The sequence below is a fragment of the Oncorhynchus tshawytscha genome, linkage group LG01 (assembly GCF_018296145.1).
Source record: "Oncorhynchus tshawytscha isolate Ot180627B linkage group LG01, Otsh_v2.0, whole genome shotgun sequence".
Taxonomy (NCBI): Eukaryota; Metazoa; Chordata; class Actinopteri; order Salmoniformes; family Salmonidae; genus Oncorhynchus; species Oncorhynchus tshawytscha.
The window spans coordinates 20,415,758-20,437,365 of NC_056429.1; the positions used below are offsets into that span (position 1 = coordinate 20,415,758).

The following is a 21,608-nucleotide window of genomic DNA, read 5'->3' on the forward strand; positions in this document are numbered from 1 at the left end:
AGTGTCCAAATGCATTTTGGTTTTTAAACAGAGTGCTGGATGCCAAATGTGAACTGTAAGGGAGAGGAGACAAGAGGAATCAAAAGGGATTCTGCTGAGACAAAGCAGCACACACACAGCAGCATGGAAATTCATCAGGACAGCTCTTTATCTTATCAAGGAACAGGCATTATTGGGTAATATACCCTCTTCTCCCTTCTAACCGAAAGGTCTTGGAGAGGACAAAGGAGAAACCAAATTTTTTTGTTAAATATCCTACTACTCCAGTCAATTGCCAGGCAATTTAAACGCTAATGTGCAGGTTAGCCTACGTCTAGATTAAATTTCCTGTTGGACTTGTGGGTTATCGTGTGAAAACTTTAGGGGATTCTCACTATTCTTGGTCCATCTGGGCTGTTTGTCAAATTAGTGCATATTGGTTTGGCAGTGTGATGATGGAGCACACCTCTCCTCTCCTCTCCTCTCCTCTCCTCTCCTCTCCTCTCCTCTCCTCTCCTCTCTCTCTCCTCTCCTCTCCTCTCCTCTCCTCTCCTCTCCTCTCCTCTCCTCTCCTCTCCTCACTCCCTCCACACAGTACATCTCCTCCTCTCCTCCCAGACATTTCATGAAGGAAATGGGGGATCTGCAGAGTAAACAGATCCTCTGACACTGTTTATCCACAACTCCAGAACAGGATGACAGTTCAGCAACCCCTCCCCCCTTCAACCGCACTATCAGAAGACCGCATTCCATGAGAAATTTCAGTCTGGAGCCAGAGGAGGTCACGGTATTCTTGAAAGGTGTGAGATAGAGGTATTCTCTGCCTTACAGGATGATACACATGGAAATAATATATTTCTGATATCTGGAGGAGCAGACAGCAATCTAGTGGGATCAAGTCCCATGGAATGAACTGGCGCCGCTGCAGGCAGAGGAACGAGGAATGTTGAGTTGTGTTCCTGCTGCTGGAACAGGAAACAAACTTCTTCTTAGTCATGAGATTTCAGTCATGACCCCATTAAAACACAGCTTTAGAAAGCAGACCTGGGCTGTGCACATACAGGAACACTAGCAGCAGGAAAAGGTGGGCCACCATCCTGTACACCACTAATATCATCCATGCTCCATTGTTCCAAGGTTCTTTCAGGTCGACTCTGTTTCCTTAATCAGAGCTGTTGAGCCTCAGGGCACGATACTCAGGAAACCACAAGTAAAGTGAGAGAGATCGAGGATCTTAAGTTAACATTACAAATGTACAGCTGCCTTGCCAACCATAACACCTGTTTATGAAGAATGTTCCTGAACGCTGTGTATTTCCCTGGCCTGGGTTGGCGGGCACTCTGGCATATCTCCCCACACCTTGGACACTGGCAGCGACAGACCAGACCCCATCCATCCTACTGCCACCCACACACCTCTGTTACCCTGCTGAGTGCTACCCAGCAAATATTTTTTTAAATTAAACGCAAAGGATATTTACAAGCAAATAAGCAGGGTAAGTGCAGTTTCATACTACAAGTGCTAAGTGCAATTATTCTAACATTTGTTAAATTGCAGAATTGTTATATAAAAGAGTACTTGGCCCTATTTTGATTTTAACCTTGCCAAACAGTCTCTGTTGGCATTTCTTAAAAATAGCGTCAGTACACTTGTTGTCAATGACCAGCCCTTCCAAAGTCAATCACCATGTCCTTTGTTTTTTATGTATTTAATTTCAGATGGAATGACTCACACTAGACAGTAAAATCATTCAGAGCCGGTCCGTGCTTCGTCTCATCCCCTTCCAGAAGACTGACCAAAGCAGTGTGTCGTTCAGCATATTTGATTAGGTGGCACCCTGGGAATCGGCTCCATACTGGTATACAGTATGTATAGTACTGGTGAAAGAACAGAGCCCCGTGGGGATCCAACTGCAGTAGTGCACATCTCAGAGAGTGTGTTGCCAACGCGTACCTTTTGAGACCTATCAGTTAGGAAGTTGGTGATCCATGTGATAAGCATAGCATTAAGTCTCCTCTCAGTCTGTCCGAGAGGAACAACGGATTGATTGTGTTAAATGTGAACATGATATGCACATGGGTTTTACTGCCCTCCAAATGCATATTCACCAGATGTAAGAGCGAGAGGATGGCATCATCTGTTACTCTCTCTGACCGGTATGCAAATCGGAGTGGGTCAAGAAGGTGTCTGGTGTTGATTATGTATGCCTTGAAGATCTTTTCAAGAGATTTAATCAAGAGAGAGGTAAGAGCAACAGGTCTGTAGTAATTTGATGCAATTGGACGAGAGATTCTTGGGACAGGTACAACAATATATTTTTTTCCATAGAGATGGAATTTCCAATGTTTCCAGGGACCGCTGGAAGAGAGAGCAGAAGACAAGGAGAGGGGAGGGCAAGAATGAATGAGCAGAGACAAAGTCAGCATACTAAGTAAACATAGAAATAGCATGATAGAGTGATGGAAAGACAGAGGAGAGTAGGGCCCTAAGCGGCAAGATGCTGTAACGCCTCTCTGCCACAAATCTTGGGGCTTCATTCTGTCTCTCACATCACTCAGTCCTTCCACAGCACAACATGTTCATTTGCATTCAGCACAGTCCACATAACTGTCAGGGAACAAATGTACTGGGCTGCAGGGAGGCAGCGCACCACGCTGTCTGGTAAGTGAAGAGATTTGGGCCAGAGGAGCAGTCTGATAGGCTGATTAGGACAGCTGAGGCCTCTGGGAAAGTACAAGCAGGCGTGGGAGGGCCATGTTTTCCTACAGTCATTTGAAAATAATAACATTGCAATCATTGATAGCTTTCTTATCATGCGTTTTCTCTGTCAACCTTATTTGCTACCTCTCTGTATTTTCACAAATGCAATGAACTGATGCACATGTTTGCACAGTGACCAGACAATCTGTGACTGGAGCGAGGACATCAGTAATAGCCTGATAGCCGGATCTGATTGTGCTTCAGTTAATTCCTCTTTCATTCCAAGAAACGACGGAGTTGGCTAAAGCTCCACCAGATCTGCTGATTGGCTATCAGGCCACATCAGTTGGCACACTCATAGAAAAAAGGTGCTATCTAGAACCTATCCCCATAGTCTATCCCCATAGGATAACCCTTTGAAGAAGCCTTTTTGGTTCCAGGTAGAACCCTTTTGGTTCCAAGTAGAACCTTATTGGGTTCTACATGGAACCCAAACGAGTTCTACCTGGAACCAAAAAGGGTTCTCCTATGGTGACAGCTGAAGAATCCTTTGGGAACCATTTTTTCTAAGAGTGTAGTAGCAAAGACAGATTCCGGCCATAGGCACTGGCTTCCTCCCTGAGCACCGTTGCTGATCTGTGATGTCTCTTGCCTGCGGAAACACTTCATAAAGGACTATATTAAAAAGTGCAAACACTCACGCCCTGTCAACCACCATGGTTGGCGAGGCTGAGAACGAGAGCGAAGCTGGAGGGCTCTCTACAGCCCTTTCCTTACAGCAGGAGATGGCTGAGCCATCAGCAGATGCTCTTCTGCATTTACAGGGGGACAGAAGTTAAATTAAAAGGTTCAGAGAGGCTGCAGCTCTGCAGTCTGCAGTATGTTTCTCCTCCAGTGATGAATGTGGCATTGGTTAACGCTGTGAAAGCAAAGGCTATAAACTAATTCACCCCGGCTCTGCGCAGTAAGCAGCCATGTGTCCGGAAGGGAAGACAAAATGTGTTTTTAAAGAGCTGGACTCTGCGAGCCCAGTGACAGAGGTGAGCTGTAAAGACCTAGGTAGAATGTAAGCTCAGTAGATCTCATTATCGAACCACACAATGTACAGTACATTTCTTTTGCGGAGTGGTTTGGTTTGTTGGGCCACTTGACAGAGCAGGAACAGTACTCCTCAAGCAGCATGGAAATCAGGCCATTCAAGTGCCATGACAAGTCCTTCTTTGTGCTCTTTTTCACTCAGTGTATGCCTACAGTGACAGCAATTAAGGGCACAGCACACTCTTATATTGAATAACGCATTGTTGGGAAGGGCTTAATAATAAGAATAATAATAATAATTTGGGGGTGCTCATATTTGTTCTGTTACACACAAGTGTGTAATGGAAATGTATCTTTTGCATATCCCAACTCCCCCTGGAGTGGGATCATGCCCAGGGTCACCATTGTCCAGCGCTGCTGGAGTAATTGAGGTTAACCCTAGAGTCGATGTCTGAGCCCCTCATTAGCACGATCAAGCAGTTTTTTGCATGGACTGTATCTTAATCCACCGCATCCGTTAATGTCGGCTTTCTGCATTTGCAGTGGAAGATGGCAGAGCTACAGCTCTGTTTGTCAGAACAGGAGACATCCCAAAAATCGGTCTTCTCACGAAAACGTCTGAGGCATCCGAATGGTTTAGACGAAAAACTATGGACTACAAACCCCTCTATGGAAAGATGAGAATCTCACGAACACGATGTTGTTCTCTGCTTTGCTCTACGACCCCCACCACTGTCACAGGACTCGTCTGAAGGTAACCTGGTACCGGGTCGAAAAATGTATGGAAGTGAATGGGGTATTTCCATGTCAGGTGTACAAATAATTTCGTATACCAAAACATACTTGATTTTGACTTAGTACATGTCACGCCCTGATCTGTTACACCTGTCCTTGTGCTTGTCTCCACCCCCTCCAGGTGTCGCTTATTATCCCCGGTGTATTTATCCCTGTGTTTCCTGTCTATCTGTGCCAGTTCGTCTTTTTTATCAAGTCAACCAGTGTTTTTGTGTCTTAGCCCCTGCTTTTTCCAGTCTCTCTTTTCTCGCCCTCCTTGTTTTGACCCTTGCCTGTCCTGACTCTGAGCCCGCCTGCCTGACCACTGCCTGCCTATCGTCTTGTACCGTTTGAACTCTGACCTGGTTTATGAACTCTTGCCTGTACCCGACCTGCCTTTTGCCTACCCCTTTTGTTATAACAAATATCCGAGCTCAACCGAGCTTCTGTGTCTGCATTTGGGTCTCGCCTTGTACCCTTATAGTACAAAAATATCTGTTTTTTAATGTATAAATCTGTTATTTAGTGTGTTTCTATGGGCTAATAGCAGTAAGGCCAAATGCAATGTTTTATCCCCCAAAAATGTTGATACCTATAGGAGTCCAAAAATTCCAAATCAAATAGCTAAATGATCCTTGGTAGGACCATCTTAAAACAATTCCATATGTTAGCTTAGTAGAAACCTAGCCAGTATTCAAACTTTTTCAGCGGGGAACCCATTTCTTTCACCTGAATTTCTGGTAACCCCACCACACCCCTAATAACACAACCGTGGTACATCATTTAAAAAAAAAAAAGCTTTCTCAAAAACATTTGTATATTGTCCCATACAATAATCTGTACTCTAAATATTTGTATTTTATTATTTTGGCAACCCCACTGCAATTTTGCCAACTTCTGGCTCTGGTATTCAAACCAGTGACCTTTCAGTTAGTGGCCCAACGCTCTTACTTTGAGGCTATACCTGCCACCCCTATAAGTAAAGCATTTCACTCTACTTGTGCATGAGACAAAAAACTTGAAACTTGAATGGAGATGAATGAAAGCTGTTGCTAACTAACACACACACACACACCTTTAACTACACCGCACCCCTCACCTAAACCACTACTTCCGTTTGCCAGCCCCACTACTCACTTCTGATTGCATGAGGAAAGGACATTTCTGATTAAGATTTTTGTGTAAAGCTAATGGGTTCTGCTCATTGAAGTGGCTGACCCTGGCTAGCCCTGCTCAGTGCCTGGGGAAGTGCGTGAGCAGGAACAATGCAGCCCTGCTGTGACAGAGTGGGTTAAGGACCAGGGTAAATACTGTAACCCACTGTCTGTCCAGCATCCCACACAATCACAGGACCACTCTCACAAACACTCCTTTAACTGTGAGTGCCTGGCCAAAGTGCTCAGGTACAAAGTGTTGGAACAGCCCTATCAGTACTTCCAATAATGTTGCAGGGCAGCATAAAAAAAATACACTACAGATGTCTTATGATATGGTAATGTATTCATTCTGAATACTCATATGCACGGTTCTGAGCTGTGGAATCAGTGCTTCTAAGACCTCCTGTATGAGTACAGGAATCCCAGGCATACGACATCCATATCATCTCCTCCATCATCTCATTAGCTAATCCCTGTATCATTAGCTTCACCTCCACTCAGAGCACAGGCAGGTGACAGCCAGCTATTATGTTCCATCAGGGCAGCACTATGAACAACAATGGAGGATTTTTTTAAAGGGCAATTTGCAGAGCAGCGTCTATGAGACCTTGTCTAATAAAGTAAATGTTTAGATAAGCAGAGCCAGAGCACAGTCACGCACGCAGGCGCTGAGCATTTTAGTGTGAAGACAATGGGCCAGTAGAACAGAGGCTACTGAGGGAAGAGTAGGGTAGCAGAAATGGGCTGAACACACACAGGGTCGTACACTCTATGTGCACTTGGCTAGTTGTCAGCCAGCATCATCATCATCATCAAAAAGTTTCTCACCACTCAAAGGGGACACGGCGCACTTTGTCTCCCAGACACTCCGGTCTGCGCTGAAGGAGAGCGCTAGACAGCAATGGGAGAGGACTGAGGGAGTTCTCATCAAACAACACCCCCTACCTCCTCTTCCCAAATCATGCTCACCACTAGCAGCTTTGAAAAAGTCGATTCACAGCAAATGAGGCACAGTAAAGCAGGCAGGGGTTATTTTGGGACGGCAAGGTTGTTAATAATTTCCACCAGCACTTTACATGATCCCAGCATGCTCTGCTCTGTCTGCTCAGTCCCCCGTGTCGCTTATTTACCTACAGTCATCAACATTCTCCTGCCTCACTGCACACACACACACACGCCCACACACACACACACAGGCGGTCATCCCTGAATGCACAGTATGCACAAATGCTGTATCAGATGATAGGAGGACATGCATCACTGGCAGAAGTTCCATAAATGGAGGAATTTATTGGCTGGTGTATCATAATTATCATACATCAGAAACAAAGGTAGAATTGATAGTGAAATCAGCACCACCTCCTCACACTAGATAAGATGCCTACATCTGTTGGAAGAGCAAACAGCCTGAAACAGAGTCCCTCTCTCCGGAGGAGGAGAGGAGGGGGCAACAGTTTCCCTTATTCCTGTTTATCACCCTGGTGAATCAGTGTCATTCTTTGGTTAATTAACTAACTGGTGTCTCCAGGGCTTGTCTGTGATCCACTTGGTGCAAAACTCTATCAAGCCACAAAAGCGACATGGAAATTTAGAGACTGCAGCTGGTCTCAAAATGACTTTGTAAAAGCAACAGGGAGGGGGAAGTACACACAAATACATACAAGCACACACACACAAACTCACACACACAACCATGAACAGACATGCAAGCACAGATACATGTACATCCCAGTACAAATGCTCTACCTCTTCCCCTCTCTCACTTTCTAACATTGTGTCCTTGTCCCTCCCTCTCTGCCATGTCATTAGGGTTGGGTTGGTTGCGCTGGTGTCTTGCTGCCATGGCCGCTGCTGCTGTAACTAGCTGTTATTCGCTATATTAGCTTTTTCTGATATCCCACCACCACCCCATCCTCCACCTGTCTGCATTCTGGGTTTTTCTTCCTGCAGGGGATTGGTATAGCATACCGTGCTCACTGCCTGGAGTTAGTTTCTCATCTTTATTACGCTTCACTCTGATGGTGAACTACCCTGAAGGAGAACAGGTTAACATCAAGACATTACATTGTTCATCTTTTCTAATAAATGGTTAAAAGCTCACATGGTGTTTCCTTTCTGTACTGACTTTTGTAATCAGATTACATGTAACTCATGTAATCAGTTATTCCCAAAAATCTGCGTGCCATTGTCTCCCACACAGTTTATCCCCCTACTTCCTCAAAGCATCATTCTGGTTGTGCTGATGCATGGTGCTCCAACAGAGCTCCAACCAACTTCCACTGGTCCATTTCAAACCCTCACTCTAGGATTGTTTATTCCTTTACTTCCTGGTGTGCAGTACACGGCCTCCTTTCAAACTCCCTTATGCCCAGGGCCTCCAAAAAGGTCAACTAATCCATACAGCAGAATAATAATTCATAATAGATCAAAAATGTAATTCCATACGTATGCATATATTTCATATCAATATTAATATCATCCAAGTTTTTCTCATAATAGTAGAAACAAGTGTCATTAATCATCCACGGAATGGTCGATAATAATGGACTATACCACACTGACAGAGTTCCCATGCATTATTTCACGTGATATGATTACAAACGTGACTTTCATTGAAATCAAGCTGAGGCAAGGAGGTGCTTTCATAGAGGAGCAGAGAAAAGAAAAAGAAAGAAAGAAGATTTAATTTTAACAGCAAAATTACCTAAATGAACAAATGTCTTTATTAAAAAGACAGGTGCTGCTGATAATACTGCCACTGTCGCCAAGGCAGAGGACTTATCTGTAGCCCATGTAGCTGTCTGGTCAAAAGAGAGTATGGCATGTCGTACTCTTTTTGTCCAGACAGCATTCGATACATGGGCTACATATACTGTAGTAAGACTGTTTTGCACTGTTTGGATCCTGGAATTATTTTGGATAAATGTACCCAAAACATTTTTAAGTGATTTATTTGCCAATCAGATGAAAACATAATGACTGATTGTGTTCATGGCACATTAAGAGATAATACATTTTAGTAAGCGCGTGCACAGACTCTGTCTGGGGCCTCCAAATCACAAAGTTTGCCCCTGCTTATGCCACAGTGGAAGTAATTCTGGAGATGTCTCAACATCCCCCTGCCTGTCCTGACCGATCCATTAGAGGTTCACAGGCAGAACACTACAGAGGCGTGACCACAGGCGAATCCCCTGTGCCCTGGGCCTGGGTCAGCCTCAGACAGCTGGACTGGAAACAAACACACACACACATTAGGTGAAGCCCCGTATGATGAAATTCTGTTCAATTTATGAACTGAACGCAGTGAAAGACACAAGTGAAACTCCATCTGAAACACTGTCCTGGTTATTTACCTCCTTGTTATTGCATTTCCAGTTTCATTTTTGTGTGTTGCAGCTGCATTCAGTAGCTTCTATGAAGCATAAACGTATGAAAGTGTGTATTCTTATTTTAAATATTTAGTTATGTCCTCGTGATGTACTTGTCTATTAATGTTATGTATTATGTCATGTTTTGTGTTTGTGTGGACCCCAGGAAGAGTAGCTGCTGCTTTTGGCAGTAGCTAATGGGGCTCCTAATAAAATACCAATACTAATAACACACACACACACACTATTTCACACTCCACTCAAAGAGACACAGCACAGGGCCATCCCCAGGTCCCCTTGGAGAGACTTTGAGACGCTTGCTCGGCCACTTGCCTTCCGAGTTAACACACACTGTACCAGGGTGGAGGCCTTTACACCTCTCATTCACAGACCTGTGTGCTCCTCTTGGCGTGGCTGACTCTGTTGATGCATCAATATACAGTACCAGTCAAAGGTTTGGACACACCTACTCATTCAAGGGTTTTTCTTTATTTTTTACTATTTTCTACATTGTAGAATAATAGTGAAGACATCAAAACTACGAAATAACACATATGGAATCATGCAGTAACCCAAAAAGTGTTAAACAAATCAAAATATATTTTAGATTCTTCAAAGTAACCACCCTGTGCCTTGATGACATCTTTGCACACTCTTGGCATTTGGGGCAGCAGGGTAGCCTAGTGGTTAGAGCATTGAACTAGTAACCGGAAGGATAGTAACTAGTAACCGGAAGGTTGCAAGTTCAAATCCCCGAGCTGACAAGGTACAAATCTGTTGTTCTGCCCCCTGAACAGGCAGTTAACCCACTATTCCTAGGCCATCATTGAAAATAAGAATTTGTTCTTAACTGACTTGCCAAGTTAAATAAAGGTAAAATAAAACAATTCTCTCAACCAGCTTCACTTGGAATGCTTTTCCAACAGTCTTGAAGGAGATCCCACATTCTGAGCACTTGTTGGCTGCTTTTCCTTCACTCAACCCCAACTCAATTGGGTTGAGGTCGGGTGATTGTGGAGGCCAGGACATCTGATGCAACTCTCCTTCTTGGTCAAATAGCCCTTACACAGCCTGCAGGTGTGTTGGGTCATTGTGCTGTTGAAAAACAAATGATATTCCCACAAAACGCAAACCAGATGGGATGGCATATCGCTGAAGAAGGCTGTGGTAGCCATGCTGGTTACGTGTGGCTTGAATTCTAAATAAATCACAAATAGTGTCACCAGCAAAGCACCCCCACACCATCACACCTCCTCCTCCATGTTTCACAGTGGGAACTACCCATGCAGAGATCATCAGTTCACTTACTCTGTGTCTCACAAAGACAAGTCAGTTGGAACCAAAAATCTAAAATTTGGACTCATCAGACCAAAGGACAGATATTCACCAGTCTAATGTCCATTGCATGTGTTTCTCTGCCCAATCAAATCTCTTCTTATTGGTGTCCTTTAGTAGTGGTTTCTTTGCAGCAATTCAACCATGAAGGCCTGATTCACGCAGTCTCCTCTGAACTGTTGATGTTGAGATGTGTCTGTTACTTGAACTCTGTGAAGCATTTATTTGGGCTGCAATCTGGGGTGTAGTTAACTCTAATGAACTTATCCTCTGCAGCAGACGGTTACTTTAAAGAATCTCAAATATAACATATATTTTACATTTTTGGGTTACTACGTGATTCCATACGTCTTATTTCATAGTTTGGAAGTCTTCACTATTATTCTACAATTTAGAAAATAGTAAGAATAAAGAAAAACCCTGGAATTAGTAGGTGTGTCCAAACTTTTGACTGGTACTGTATATTGGCAGTGATACTAGGCCTGGTTTGGGATGAGGTTCTTCTGGCTGTCTGGGCTATTCTGTCCAGGCTATCTGTCTATCTAGGTGTTGCCATGGACACTGAGCTTTCCATAGGAGTGGTTCTATTATAGCCCAGTAAAAGAGTCTGTGTTACAGATTTCTTCTGTCAAAGGAGAGGAGGACCAAAATGCAGCGTGGTTATCTTTATACATCTTTAATAAAGATAATAACGAACAATACAAAAACGCGAAAAACCAAACCAGCCCTACCTGGTGCAAACAAACACAGAGACAGGAACAATCACCCACAAAACACTCAAAGAATATGGCTGCCTAAATATGGTTCCCAATCAGAGACAACGATAAACACCTGCCTCTGACTGAGAACCACTCCAGGCAACCATAGACTTTCCTAGACTACTATACTATACCACAATCCCATAACCTACAAAAAAACCCTAGACAAAACACACCACATAAATGCCCATGTCACACCCTGGCCTGACCAAAATAATAAAGAAAACACAAAATACTAAGGCCAGGGCGTGACAGTCTGGCTGTATTTCACATGCTGACACCCACCATTACATTAGGAGGGATGGTGGTGGTTGAGGGGGTTCCTGTACTGGTTGAAAGGATGCATTTGGATCTCTATATTAACCAGCCCTGCCAATGGCTAGGAGATTGGGCTGTGCTGTGCTCTATATCAAGGGGCTCTTATAAAATACACTGTAACACGTGATACAATAGACAGTCCCAGACCAATTTTCCAAGCTATTCTGAGGGGAACAAACGAAAGCACTTCCTGAAATAACAGGCTATTTACGTTGTGTTCCGGTTGTAATGAAATATATAAACCGCTGTTGCTCGTGCGACGTGATTGCTCTCTGGTTTTTCTGTTTTCCTTTCTGTTGTCCTCCTCTCTCCTCACTCTCGGAAGTCTGTCTGCATTTTAAACAGCCGTGCATCTCACTAATTATCATAAAATGGCTTACTTAAAGTGTGTTTATGACGTTCCCTCTTTTCTTCTGTGGTATCACTTACCAGCACGAAGTAAGTAGTGAAACAACCTTGTTTGTTTTTCTGGGTAAGACACCTTTGTTGACAGCCTAATGTTGCACCATCCTCCTCCCTAATGCACAAAAAACAATGAACACAACCAACACAACACTCATATTAATTCTTAAATACACTCTCACTCAACTTCGAGAGCTATAACCAACCCCACTGCGGCACAACCTGATTGGCACATTGTCACATACAGGATGGGTGTATGCTACGAGATAGTGGGCCAGAAAACTCATTTATAGACTTCTTCATATGCATGTTTTACATCCAAGTCAGGAGAAGGGTTTATTACACTATATTAAAAGAAGTATCAGAATAACAGCAAAAATACTTTTCTGATAACCATAGAAATCCCAAAGCAGAGAAGGTAGTCTTTACCATCACACCCCCTAAAACACGCTAGACTGAATTCTGTAATTGAGGATATGTATTGTTCTGCAGTATAAAAGATTGATGTAGAGATACTGTGGCTATAAGACACAGGTGACTCAACCGCGAGTGGGCATTCTCATTTTCCAGACTAGTTGGTTACGTTGGTTGGTGGACCTGCCTGCCGGCTGGCTCCTGACTGGGTTTGAGTGTATAATAATTTACATTAAGATTATGTTAATGGGATGCAGAGGAATTACTCTGGGTATGTAGGGTTTGGGTCCCAGGGCTCTGAAAAAAACTGTCTGGCAGGCAACTCTGTAAGGCTTACAATAACCATGCCATGGGTTTTACTTCCCGGCGACGCCTCTCAACAATAACAAATACTGTGGTCACAACAATAACAAATACTGTGTATACACAGACAGTCGTACAGACAGGCGTACAGACAGACAGACTAAATAACAATATCTGCCTGTGAAAACTAGTTTGACATGTCCAATATCAGCATGATTGAAATCATGCTCTCCAATAAGGTTGGGAGGGAGGGAGAACTGAGACTGTGTTTACAAACCATCAACTATTTCTAGGGCAGGATCCCCCAAAATACACCCTACTCTCATAGGGTTTAGTCAGGGAGAATGAATGTGAGCAGTTCAACAAAGTGCACCAAGTAGCAGAGCATGCATGGCTTTAAGATGTATTTCCACAGCAGGAGTTTAAGCTTACAGCAACACTCTCCCATGGGATAATATCACACAAACGCTATTAAGGCCTTTTCTGTGGCCGAATATTTTCTGTTGCTGAGCTGTGTGTGTGTGTGTGCGCGCATGTTTGTGTGGCTGTGCTCAGCGTCTCCTTGGTAGTAGTAATGGCCTCTGGTTGGGCTCCCTGTCTTGCTGCTGTGAATGGAGGCAGAGATAAAGTAGGTCGGGGACTCTGTCGGGAGCTAATAAGCCACACACTGTGACAGACTTACGCCCATCAGCCACTGGGAGAGAAGAACCTCACACCCCAGCAACTCATTAATGCACCTTAGCACCAGTGATGGGCAAGCAAGGTAGGGCACAGTGCCGCAGAGCAGTGAGGGGTAGTCCATAGTGTCCACCTCACCCATGCCAATGTAACAGGATTGGTAATGTTTCCACTTGCCTCTAAAGAAAGGTGTACTCAATGTTCAAGCATTCTTATTGGTTGGTTCAACTCTGATGACAATAAGGTGTGTTGTGATTGGCCCCACATGCAGATAGGGGGAGATTGCGAACGTCAGGTCGCACCAGTATGAAAATGTGATGCAAGGGGTAGGTCACGTTCGGAATACGGTTTTCTATTTTCTATTTTACAATGTGTACAAGTTTGCTGTACATTACTGATTTATACTTGTGTGGGTATATGGTACCTGTTAGGGATTGAGGGGCTTTCTGGGATGTGCTTTGGCATATGATTGCTGTATATAAGAGTGTTAGCTAGCATACACCGATGTAATGGTCACATAAGCCCACTGCTAACAGTTGTTTTCATGCTACAGATTTGACCATCGACAGCCATCAACATCGTTAAGCCCTGCACAACTAACGTGCTGTTTCCTATTTAACAACAGAAATAAATCATGCTCAACTGGGACCAAAGGCTGGGGTGATTTATTTAGACAAAACACAACGCAAGGAGAGTACGATTTACATCTGTTACACCAGGCCAGGTAGAGCTGACTGAGCCCCTGGCTGGCAAATGGGCAGAGACATGAGACACGATGGTGGTAGGCCTGACCACAGACGGCGATGGGACAAGGAGGAGGTCAGAGACCTGGCAGTGTGGTGCAAGGAAAACAACATCTCCCTCAACGTCAGCAAGACAAAGAAGCTGACCTTGGAATACATGAAACGGAGGGCCGAACACACCCCCATCCACATCGATGGGGCTGTAGTGGAGTGGGTCGAGAGCTTCAAGTTCCTCCGTGCCAATATCACTAAGGATCTATCGTGGTCCACACACACCAACACAGTCGAGGGCACGACAATGACTCTTCCCCCTTAGGATGATTTGACACTGGTCCTCAGATCCTCAAAAAGTTCTACAGCTGCACCATTGAGAGCATCTTGACTGGCTACATCACCGCTTGGTATGGCAACTGCTTCGCATCCGACCACAAGGCACCACAGTACATAACTGGGGCCGAGCTCGCTACCATCCAGGACCTCTATACCAGGCGGTGTCAGAGGAAGTACATAAGACTGCTAAATATTGAAATATACTGAACAAAATATAAACGCAACATGCAACAATTTCAAATATTTTACCGAGTTACAGTTCATTTAAGGAAATCAGTCAATTAAAATAAATAAATTAGGACCTAATCTATGAATTTCACATGACTGGGCAGGGGCGCAGCCTTGGGTGGGCCTGGGTGGGCATAGCCCCCCCCCCGGGAGCCCACAAAAGAGCTTTATTTCAGACAGAAATACTCCACATACTTCATCAGCTGTCCGGGTGGCTGGTCTTAGACGATCCCGCAGGTGAAGAAGCCGGATGTGGATGTCCTGGGCTGGCGTGGTTACATGTGGTCTGCGGTTATGAGGCCGGTTGGACGTACTGCCAAATTCTCTGAAACAACGTTGGAGGCAGTTTATGGTAGAGAAATGAACATTAAATTTTCTGTCAACAGCTCTGGTCGACATTCCTGCAGTCAGCATGCCAATTGCACTATCCTTCAAAACGTGAGACATCTTTGGCATTGTGTTGTGTGACAAAACTTCACATTTTAGAGTGGTCTTTTATTGTCCCCAGCACAAGGTACACCTGCGTAATGATCATGCTGTTCAATAAGCTTCTTGATATACCACACCTGTCAGGTGGATATCTTGGCGAAGAGGGATTTGCTCACTAACAGGGATGTAAGCAAATTAGAGCAAAAACAATTTGAAAAATATGTTTTTTGTGCATATGGAACATTTCTTGGATCTTTTATTTCAGCTCATGAAACACGGAACCAACACTTTACATGTTCCGTTTATATTTTTGTTCAGTATAGTTAATAAAATAGCTATCCAGATGATCTGCGTTGACCCTTTTTGCACAAACTGTTTTGACTCATCACAGACGTTGCTGCTACTGTTTACTATCTGTCTCTTTATTCCTAATTACATATCTACCTCAACTACCTCATACCCCTGTACATCCACTCAGTACTGTAACCCCTTACATATAGCCAAGTTATTACCTCGTACCCCTGCACATCCACTTAGTATAGCCAAGTTATTACCTCATACCCCTGCACATCCACTCAGTACTGTAACACATGGTATATAGCGAAGTTATTACCTCGTACCCCAGTACATCCACTCAGTACTGTAACACCTTGTATATAGCCAAGTTATTACCTCGTACCCCTGCACATCCACTTAGTATAGCCAAGTTATTACCTCATACCCCTGCACATCCACTCAGTACTGTAACTCCTTGTATATAGCCAAGTTATTACCTCATACCCCTGTACATCCACTCAGTACTGTAACCCCTTGTATATAGCCAAGTTATTACCTCATACCCCTGCACATCCACTCAGTACTGCAACACCTTGTATATAGCCAAGTTATTACCTCGTACCCCTGCACATCCACGCAGTACTATAACCCCTTGTATATAGCCAAGTTATTACCTCGTACCCCTGCACATCCACTTAGTACTGTAACCCCTTGTATATAGTCAAGTTATTACCTCGTACCCCTGCACATCCACTCAGTACTGTAACTCCTTGTATATAGCCAAGTTATTACCTCGTACCCCTGCACATCCACTCAGTACTGTAACACCTTGTATATAGCCAAGTTATTACCTCGTACCCCTGCACATCCACTCAGTACTGCAACACCTTGTATATAGCCAAGTTATTACCTCGTACCCCTGTACATCCACTCAGTACTGTAACACCTTGTATATAGCCAAGTTATTACCTCGTACCCCTGCACATCCACGCAGTACTATAACCCCTTGTATATAGCCAAGTTATTACCTCGTACCCCTGCACATCCACTTAGTACTGTAACCCCTTGTATATAGTCAAGTTATTACCTCGTAGCCCTGCACATCCACTCAGTACTGTAACTCCTTGTATATAGCCAAGTTATTACCTCGTACCCCTGCACATCCACTCAGTACTGTAACACCTTGTATATAGCCAATTTATTACCTCGTACCCCTGTACATCAACTCAGTACTGTAACACCTTGTATATAGCCACGTTATTACCTCATACCCTTGCACATCCACTCAGTACTGTAACCCCTTGTATATAGCCAAGTTATTACCTCGTACCCCTGCACGTCGACTCAGTACTGTAACTCCTTGTATATAGCCAAGTTATTACCTCGTACCCCTGCACATCAACTCAGTACTGTAACCCCTTTTATATAGCCAAGTTATTACCTCGTACCCCTGCACATCCACTCAGTACTGTAACTCCTTGTATATAGCCAAGTTATTGTTACTCATTGTCAAATCAAATCAAATTTTATTGGTCACATACACATGGTTAGCAGATGTTAATGCGAGAGTAGCAAAATGCTTGTGCTTCTAGTTCAGACCGTGCAGTAATATCTAACAAGTAACCTAACAATAAAACAAAATACTGCATAGTTTCGGTGTATATATTATTATATATAAATATATATATATTTTTATTACGTGTTTTACTTTTCTATTACTTCTCTATTTTCTTTCTATCTGCATTGTTGGGAAGGGCCTGTAAGTAAGCATTTCACTGTTAGTCTACACCTGTTGTTTACGAAGCATGTGATGAATACAATTTGATTTGATGCTGCACTGATCAGAGTGTGACTCATTAACATCCACACTAATGAAGAGCCTGGAGTGAGACACTAGGGTACAGATGAGGCTCTTGAGACACACACATAAACTGTTTTAACACGCCCAGACAAACACGCACACGCCCAGACAAACACGCACATGCCCAGACAAACACGCACACGCCCAGCCTGCTTGGTTGAGCACTGCTGTTGGAAGTCTGGCACTCCTTCTCAGTCTGAGGAGTGACACACTGTCTCATTTGAGATGGAAAAACAGAAAGGGATTATCCAATGAGAAAAGAACGCACCTCCATCGACAGCGGAGCAGACAAAGACTCTGATGTACACTCTTCATGTGAACAAAAAGCACCTCAGCAGCTGCTTGAGCCTGGATGCTGCGTCAACTCTCTACGAAGAGGCCTGCACAGCCACACCATTAATTACTTCTTATCAGCAACAGGGAACATGCATAACAATGTAGCCAAAGCACAGCCTAGTGGCCAGTGAAATACAAACAGAATAGATTCCAGGCAACATAATCAGCTTTTCCACTTTCCTTGCTGCGAATGTGACAAAGGCTAAGTGACAAGTATATAAATATATAAAGGTGTCTGTCGGGCGGGCGGCGGTCCCCGGCCAGCCAGTCATCAAGTCAGGCAGCCATTAGGAGTATGTGGATGCGGTGCTGGACTCAGTGTGAAGCTGGAATAATGGAGGAGTGTTATTACATTAATGAAGGACACTACACAGCTGCCGACGCAGGGATTTGCATGGACTTTTCTTCTCAGCACTGGGCTGATGGCTGATTAAGATCTGCCAGCCAAATCTCCCGACACCTTGCCTGCTGATGCAGAGACAGGACGACTGTCACATGAACCCCCCCCCCACCACCACCACCCCCCCACACACACACTCCTACGCACACACATCCCTCCTCAAGCCCTGCACCCTTATCCCCCTCACCTTCTGGACTCCTCTGTTAGCATAAGTCCACTCCCAAAACAAAACTGCATGTGTGGAAACCATGGAGACACCAATGGGAGACATGGAGGCAGAGATAAAGAGGTGGGATCAGCCTGCGTTCCATACAGCCAGCTGGTAAATGTCCCCAAGACAGTAAATTAACCATCTGATTAGGAATTGAAACACAGTCAAGGAAATGCACACAAGGCATCCACTTAACAAGAGATTCGCCATTAAAATGATAACTTGCAAACAGTCACTACATCTGCTATAGAAAACAGGTCAATGCCTGTTATTGAGTGTCATTTTTACAACATGATTTATTTTGGTTTTAGGTTCTGTCTTAACATTGATATACTGTACGTTACTATCAAAGCATGTTACTATATCAACTGTACAATACTCCATTTTTAAAAAAGGGCTAAATGTTTTGCCTGGACCTTTCCAAGGTCACACATGGTGTGAGAGAGGGAGAATGAAAGGGGAAGAGAGAGAGAAACAGAGAGAGAGTCGACAGGGGGAGAATAATTGGCCCAGCTGTCCTGAGGGACTTATCGTATAGGAGGGGACCGAAATCTGAACTAAGGATCAACGCTGAACTCCCGAGCTGTCCCTCTTTAAGGCCCTGAGCCCTGTGGAGCTTCAAAGCAACTTTGTAGTGTCCGCTAATGGTGCCGATGACAGCAGCAGCGAGAAGCACCAAGCGGGTGAAATGTCCAGGCCAAAAAATACAAGTAGCAGAGGGAGGAACACTCCTGTCCAAAGGCCATAAAAACCCATCCTAAAATGACTGCCATATTTAACATTTGGCAGGAACAGCACTCTCCAGTGTTACTTAAACTAAGCACTCAACACTGGGGCAGTACAATTATATACACTCTGGCCGAGATTCATCAATCATTTTATTTAACCTTTATTTAACTAGGCAAGTCAGTAAAGAGAAGAGTTCCAAAACAGTTTGATTCCCTGAAAGCCAGGAGTATGCTGAGTGTAACAGGGCTGTTTAGAATGTTTACCTTTACATATTTCTATGATGATTGGGCTATTCTTCCCTGGTGCCAGCATGTGCTCACAATTTCCACACCATCATAATATTAGATTTTATTGTTGCTACTCTTCTTTTGTGGCTATTCTTCAGTTGCGTGAACATGGAAAAACTCTGTCATTGCCTTGCCGTGCCCTTGTTACCCCACCCGTAGCATTTCAGGGAACATGAAGTTATGACAAGCTACAGGCTACAGGCCTGTGAGAGCTGGATTCTCAGGCACTTCAGCCTGGCCTGATTATTGCTTTAGTTTAGTCTCAGGGATCGAGTTTCCTTGGCTACTGCAATGGCTAAGCGAGAGAGCAGGCCAGGACTGAAACAAAACAGAGGGGACAAGCTATGCTATTTATTTGGAGCAAGCAGATAATTGTTTAAAAGGTTAGTCTACAAGCAAGGGACAAACAACAAGAACAAGAAATCTGGGAAGTGTTGCTGCATGCTACTGAAAAAAGCCAATTTTCTAGGCCTGTCACATGGCTGAGTGGCTGTCTGCCCAGGAGACCCACAGCTCCAGCCAATGGTCTCCCAGAATTAGCTGGTCATGCTCTAGCACCCACAGACCAACCATACAACCATGTAATTACAAGGAGGAACAGGGCAATCACTGAAGTATGATGGTAATGCATACATTATATACAGACATATATATACATACACATACAGATATACACACACATACACACATAACCCTATACAGACACACACACACACACTAGTGATGGCAAAACACCAAGGCTATCGGCACACACACCAAACCACCAAGCGAAATTAAATGATGGCCAGAGCAAATCACCACTAAACTCTCACATAGAGAAATAGAGAAATGTCCAAAGCAGAGCTCATTCAATGGCACAGTACCACCAGCGTTGAAATACTGCCATCTAACTGAACTCACTCCCCATGCTGCAAAGTCAAACTTCTCAAGCTGAGTTATAGATGTTCCATTCTGACAATAAGAACTCCTCGAGCTGAACTGTTAGAGTTGAACTGCCGAACTTCAAACAACCGACCCTGATATGTGTATGTGAGTCAGACGAGCGGATGAGTGTGCCATACTTTGAGCAGAAAACCTTGGATGTGTCCATCTTACGGGCGCCAAGGGATTGGGCCAATGAACAGAGTGGAGGCGCGGTCAGAGCGGTGCTGGGGGCTGAGCTCTGATGTTTGCGGCAAAACAAGTCATTAAAGGCAGGAGGATGTGCATGAATATTCACACAGAGATCCACTGGCTAGAGAGCACATCAAGGAGAAAAATCCCTACGCATTAAAACCCTGTTGGGCGGGCGGGTGGCACTGCTCTGAATGTCACTGACAGTCAGCCCGCCCTCTCTCTAAGCGAGGCAGACAGTGAGCCATTTTGATTGCTCCACCAGCAGACCAGGGGGTGAAAAACATTTACATGCAAATACAGATGACCCTCTAGTTATGAGCAGGCATGTAGTCATGGGATTTCTGAATGCACACGAACAGTAAATAACCACATAGGAGACCAGCAAATAGTCCTCCACTACCACCCTGAAAGAGGAACTACAGTATACAACATCCTTTATTTCCAATAAAATACAGGAACTACAGTATACAACATCCTTTATTTCCAATAAAATACAGGAACTACAGTATACAACATCATTTATTTCCAATAAAATACAGGAACTACAGTATACAACATCATTTATTTCCAATAAAATACAGGAACTACAGTATACAACATAATTTATTTCCAATAAAATACAGGAACTACAGTATACAACATCATTTATTTCCAATAAAATACAGGAACTACAGTATACAACATCCTTTATTTCCAATAAAATACAGGAACTACAGTATACAACATAATTTATTTCCAATAAAATACAGGAACTACAGTATACAACATCATTTATTTCCAATAAAATACAGGAACTACAGTATACAACATAATTTATTTCCAATAAAATACAGGAACTACAGTATACAACATAATTTATTTCCAATAAAATACAGGAACTACAGTATACAACATCCTTTATTCCCAATAAAATACAGGAACTACAGTCTAGTGTATGTACAGTATATAGTATCCAAAAAAAGGCAGATATGCGGTGCCTCATAAACAGATTAGCTGTTAAAGCGCCATAATCCTCTCTATCACATATAACATATTCTTTGAGTATGCAGAACACTCACCAATGTATTTTCTACCTACAACCAAACCCACTCATCTGGAAAGATTGTGTTAATAATAGTCATCAAACATTCGCAGTCAATTTCCACAATTATGTTGTCCACCAACGACCACCAGCTCTTCAATCCATAATGCTTAACTGCACGACTGGAGCTAATAGAGGATGGCAGGTGACAGATTGTGGCCTGTTAGAAGGAGGGATGTGGGGGTCTTGGATAGGGGAGACCCTGGCTCAGACTCTGGCCCTGACACAGGCCATGTGATGCTCTGATTGGAACCCACCTGCTGTCCTGAGACCTGTTGCCTCCAGATGGCCCCTGGGCCCCCCTTCCCTCCATCACACGTTCTCTATCCTTCCCTCATCTCTGACTCAGGCCATGGC

General features: G+C 43.8%; 1 protein-coding gene across 5 annotated transcripts in view; it reads right to left on the bottom strand.

Annotated features, from left to right (window-relative positions):
- LOC112261507 (semaphorin-6B-like) overlaps positions 1–21,608 on the bottom strand; it is a 131,119-nt gene that overhangs the window by 103,147 nt on the left and 6,364 nt on the right. For 2 of the 5 annotated variants that reach the window (XM_042308219.1, XM_042308275.1), the window contains exon 2: positions 11,857–11,944. The exons of the other annotated variants lie outside the window; for them this stretch is intronic. In XM_042308219.1, coding sequence (XP_042164153.1) covers positions 11,857–11,944 — 88 coding nt within the window. The remainder of the gene's footprint in view (positions 1–11,856; positions 11,945–21,608) is intronic. 5 annotated transcript variants of the gene reach the window in all.